This window comes from Carassius carassius, chromosome 18 (assembly GCF_963082965.1).
Source record: "Carassius carassius chromosome 18, fCarCar2.1, whole genome shotgun sequence".
NCBI lineage: Eukaryota > Metazoa > Chordata > Actinopteri > Cypriniformes > Cyprinidae > Carassius > Carassius carassius.
Window position 1 is genome coordinate 5,794,001 of NC_081772.1, and position 6,000 is coordinate 5,800,000.

Consider the following 6,000-nt stretch of genomic DNA (forward strand, 5'->3'; position numbering starts at 1 on the left):
TAAAAAACTGTGTGTGGTTGAAGTATAAATGCAATAGTTACTCAATGTCAACAGATATGAGTTCAGCTTATGAAAAATGCACAGAGGGGAACCCAAGAACAAATTTGCTAAATCTGGTAATATAAAAGTGTTCAACTGCTGATTTATTTTCAACTGCTGATGTATTTCACTGATGCTTTTATCCTTTTAAAAAGTGTCTTTGGGGTTTGCAGTTTATTAAAGCATGTATTCCCCATATTGACTTGTTTGTCTGGCTTACTGTGAAGTTACAAATAGTCTTTTGTTATGGTTAAGATGAACTGTGCAATTTCTCTGCCACAGGCTTCAACAAACAGAAATGCAAAAAACAATGTGAGATTTTCGGAACCCTCCTTACATCTGCCATTGGTCACAGAAACACACAGCGCCGCCACAGATTTAAATCATTGGTTAAGCCAGTGGTACTGTGTTGGTCAGGACAGGACACTCAACCAAAATGAGGCTTGCTTAAGAGTACACAACTGTTTGGGGTTGGTAAGATTTTTGTAATGTTTTTGACGTTTCTTATGTTCAAAATAAAAAAAATAAAAAAAACATTAATATTAAAAGTAACGTTGTGAAATAATATTACAATTTAAAATAACTATTTTGTCATTTATATATGTGATGCAAAGCTGAATTTCAGTAGTAATTACATTACTATGACAAAATCCTTTACAAATTATTCTAATATGCTATTGGGTATCCGATGTGGTGAAAATAATATCTTGAAATATTAGAAACATTTGTGCTGTGTTATATTTTTGAGAAATCCATGATATAATATTTTCTGGATTCTTTGATGAATAGAAGTTTAAAAGAACAGCATTGCCACTTTTGATCAATTTCAATTTTTGTCCTTGCTGAATAAAATATTAATTTCTTATAAAATAAAATCTTACTAACCTCAAACTACTGAATGGTAGTGTATTTATTTTCTGTACTTTGTAGAGGTATGCAAATTGTAATTCTATGGGGCCCAAATGTGCCACTCAATAATAATGCCAATATTCATAAACCAGTTGAGAAAAATCAACAAAGAAATGCCTAAATGTGGATGCACATATAAAATTATTTTTTACATACAATTAACAAATGACAACATAATTAAATAATAAAAACAAATGAACAAAATGTAATAAAAATATTGATAAATACGTTAATTCATATTGGTGTTGCCTCTGGTTTTAATGAATAAAAAAAGTACTTAAACTGAATATTTAATTATTAAGCACTGTCACAAATAAAAATTCAAATTCAGTTCAATTAGTTCTAAACTGTCATTAGTTCTAAACTGAGAATAATTTTTTACTTTACTGTATCTTGACCTTTTTGTTTTGCGTTTTGTAGAGATTTATCCATTCACATTAATTAAGTAGTTGCTCAATTAATTAATCAATTTCTCAGCTGATTTCAAGATTTCTTGAACAGCACCACTGGACCCTCATAGGCTGACTGCAGTGGTCTCAACACGAGAACTGTTAGCAGTGTTAGTACAGTATAAGTGTATTACTGACCTGCTCCAGAAGGTCCTCCACCTTCCTCTGCCAGCTCTCTCTGGCGGAGCACATCTCCTGATCTTTATTCTGTGCCAGCTGAGTGAGCGCTGACCTTTTATTCTCCTCATGCTCTTCACGCAGCTCCTCACGCAGTTTCTTACACTCTTGCCTGTGGACAAAAAACAAAATGAATCACACTAATGATCATACTGTTTTGCGCTTATATATAAACTACATTTTTTTTCTGAGACCTTTTGACACAAATCTGATAAAAACAAGACACAACTGGTTTCTGCTGTTGCACACATATAAATATAAAAATACAAAAATCCTGGGTCAGTGGTCCGTTGATCATTAATGGCTGCTAAATGAGTCGGGCCCCCTTCACATGCTCCGCAGATCTTTTAATGCACCTGCATTTCTCTGCTGCACAGCGGTGGAGGAGGTCACAGAAGAGTAACTGCCACATTACGTGGTGTAATTGCAGGACGTCATGAGAGCTTAAATCTGTGACTATTAAGTCTGTGATACAGAAAATGCCCAAATAACTGTCAGTGTGGAGTACCTCACATGCTCGGAGACACTGTGAAACCTTTAAAAGGTGTGAAATTTGTCTTAATTGCTGCTTAAGAGGAAATGAAAACTGTAATGAGAGTTTGGGCACTTAGAAAAACGCCTGAGACCACAGCAATAAGCACTAAGGCTCGAATAGGAATTTTTTTTTTTTTTTTTTTTTTTTTACACATATTGATGAATCTGTTCGTTTATGGTGGCAAAAATCTCTAATTGATAGTACACTGAAGAACAGCATTTATTTACTCATTTATTTACTATATAAATATTATATAATACTAATAATACTAGACATACTATACTATAAAAATATTACTATTTTATATATAAATAAATATATATATATTTTTTATGAATATATATATATATGTGTGTGTGTGTGTGTGTGTGTGTGTGTGTGTGTGTAGAAAGAGAGGATACAATAAGCATTAACAATGTAAATATAAATTACAAATTAATATAATTGCAAATTTTAATCACATTTTTACTTTAATTTTAAATGATCCGTCAGTGTGAGAAATATAACTGTGATATATATTTAATGAAATTCAGTATAAAATAGTTATAGATGAACTATAGCAGTCAAAAGTAAAAAAAAGTAAAAACAATGTATTAAAAATGCTGTGCGTTTTTGAGCATCACTGAAAAAGAAAATGTCAGTATTTCATTAAGACTTGAGATTAAATAAACTGCTTAAGTATTGTAGATATTGTAGTATTAATTTTCACATGCAGTTACACATTGTCGGTTAAAAACAAGAAAGTGGCTGGTAAGAATATTGAGTGGCTGGCAGATTTTGAAATCCACCAGCCACAGTGGCCGATGGACAAAAAAAGTTAATTCCCGTCCCTGATGCATACATTTAAAAAATATCTCAATATTTTAAGTCACATCTTTGCTTGCACTACTTCAGTGCAGGAATATATATATATATATATATATATATATATATATATATATATATATATATATATATAATATATAAAATACTGAAGAGTTCAAAAAAGCATACATTAAGTGGTTAGACATGCTTCATGAGCTGCATCTTCAAATCCAGCCTGGTCATACTCCAAATCTTCTTCTTCTTTCTTCCAAAATATTTTTTTTTTAGACATCCTAGGAATTGTTAATGGAGTTTTATATAGCTAAGTCAGAATTATTATAGCTAAGTCAGAAACAAACACACACACACACTAGCAACTGCCTCATCCACTCCTGGAGGATTAATTAACCAGCACTTCTGCTGAAGTTCCCGTATGTGGCTTTATCACCTTTATAAACTCTTACAGGGAGTCCATTTGTCTTCATAAATGATCTCAGTGCAAAGCTGTCAGTCCAGCAAACAAAACTGGCGTAAACAGTTTTGATTTGTTGCACTCGGCACACGCATGCTAGCGACATCCAGACGGTGCTGCCTCGAAGGAGAGGATCCATCTGGAGTTTTTATGAACTTCATTGTGTGCTGCAGCTGTGAATGTGATTGTACAACGCAAATTCAAGTGTTGATAAAGAAGACAGTGATAGCTTAAGACTGTGCAAATGCAAGGGCCTGTGTCTGACAGAATGGCTCAATGATGAACAAACCCTCTTGTAACACTTAAAACAATGCAAAGTCTGCCAGACATTTGTCCTCTGATGATACCAGAAGGATCAGTTTGAGGAAACCATTGTCTACAGGCAAATTTCATATTCTCCTACAGGCTAAAACATATATATTTTCTTAAATATGTTTAGTTCTCACCATTTTAACACTTAACAGCCAGTATTTCCCATAATTACAATGTTGTTATTGACAATGGCAATTAAATTTTCATTGTGGAATATATATATATATATTAGTGCTGTCAACGTTAACGCGTTAACGAATGCGATTAATTTTTGTCTGGTTTAACGTGTCAAAATATTTAACGCAATTAACGCAGCATCCGTATTTTCTGCCATCCGTTGGCTAGCTTTACATTATATGATCACGCTCTTATTCATTTAAATGCTTTTAAACATTTCAAGCACGTCAAGACAAAAGAGAATGCGCTGTCTGTGAATGCCCTTATGTGACACATACACACGTACACACACACACAAAATGCATAGACAGGGAGGCAGAATCCAGTTCTCTTAAGCGCTTGAACTAACAATAAACATCCCAAAGTGCCAGTTTTGTCGATTATCCTCATAAGAGCAATCTTAAATGATTTATATAAAGTCTAAAATGAACAAAAAGAGTTGTAAGAGAATGAGGCGAGATCCATAGACAGTATATAAACGGTGAGATCCGCGTGTCTGTCTGCTCTTAAAGGGACAGCAGCCAATAAAGCTTCCTGTCGGTAAAGTTAAAGAACAAAGGGAACAGCGAAAATGACTCGCTGCTCTTGACTAAATAACTTTTGTAGCTTTAATAAGGATTAACTATTTAATTTATAGTTTATGCAGTGCAGACTGCATATAACTTTGATAACTTTATTAAATTTCTGTATATTTCCTAACTGTTAAGACAAGAAGGGCAGGAGTAAACATGACATTTATTATGGGTTTATGTTAGCATTGTTTTAAGTTTACTTAAATTAAAAACTGTTATATTTTTGCAGCCTAATAATAAATGTAAAAAAAAAAAAATCAGTAGCTATATTAATATCAGTAATACTGGCCTTCATTCATAAAAAGATGCCATTTAAACAAGTATTTAAAATATACTGTCTTTATGTTGTTTCTACATTAATTTGATTAACTGTGAAATTATTACATTAAAAAATATATTAAAAACGTACAAAAACATTTCTTTTTTTATTGCGATTAATTGGGATTAATCACAGAAAAAATGTGTGATTAATCTAGTTAAAGTTTTTAATCGATTGACAGCACTAATATATATATATATATATATATAATACAAATAGATGAAAAACTTAAACAAAATATATGAAAATGTAAATAAAAATTTGAAATGCTTGAAGCTGAAGTACTAAAAAAAAAAAGGTAATTAAAATAACACCACACATGGAATTTCTAAAGGTAAAATTTCTATTCTAAAGCCATTTAACCTGTTTTCCATGGACTGGACCCCTTAAATATTCATTAAACAATTCCTCAGCCCTATAAATGATATTAGTTGAGAATCTTGTGGATCTACCATTCTACAATCTACCATTGTGGAGCGTGTGAGGCCATGGAAACTCCTAGATATTCAAAACAAGGCATCTCTTGAAATACGAGTCTCTCGACCTAGAACCAACATCATTACCAGCACTTATTTTGAGGAATAACAAGCTCTACATTGGTCCACATTCTCCTAAATAACAAGTTAGAGCCCATATATCATCCTCCAGGGCACCACAGCACCACCCATAACAAATGTTGTGGAAAATTAGCTACCAAGGATGAAATCCAATAAATGTCTTGTTGATTTGTCATTAAAGCATGTTGAGCATCTGCTTAGGGCCAATTCATCTTCAACCTTTCTAGTTAGATCCTTTTTCGCATTTTCAGGAGATGTTTTAATGGTGTACTGGAAACTTAGTAGCCAAAATGTTCTGAAAGTAAAGATCAAAAATAAAATTCTGTCATCATTCACTCACCCTCAAGTTGTTCCAAGCCTATATGAGTTTCTTTCTTCTGCAGAACATAAAAGAAGATATTTTGAAGAATCAGGGTATCCAAACAGTTGGTGGTAGCCATTGATTTCCATAGAGAAAAAATACTGTCCAAGTCAACTGTTTGGCTACCCACATTCAAAATAACTTCTTCTGTGTTCAGAAGAAGAGAGAAATTCACACAGGTTTGGAACAACTTAAGAGTTAGTAAACGATGACAGATTTTTCATTTTGGGGTGAACTATCCTATTAATGGCCTTAGTTTTAGTCCAGTACAACTCAGGCTTATACTAATGACCCATCGTCTTATTTAAAGACCCATG

General features: G+C 32.8%; 1 protein-coding gene across 2 annotated transcripts in view; it reads right to left on the reverse strand.

Moving 5' to 3' along the window:
* The window catches only part of LOC132092204 (protein FAM184A-like), a 111,913-nt gene that overhangs the window by 42,294 nt on the left and 63,619 nt on the right, over positions 1 to 6,000 (reverse strand). For both annotated transcript variants that reach the window (XM_059498351.1, XM_059498352.1), the window contains exon 10: positions 1,536 to 1,686. In XM_059498351.1, the coding sequence (XP_059354334.1) occupies positions 1,536 to 1,686 (151 nt within the window). The remainder of the gene's footprint in view (positions 1 to 1,535; positions 1,687 to 6,000) is intronic.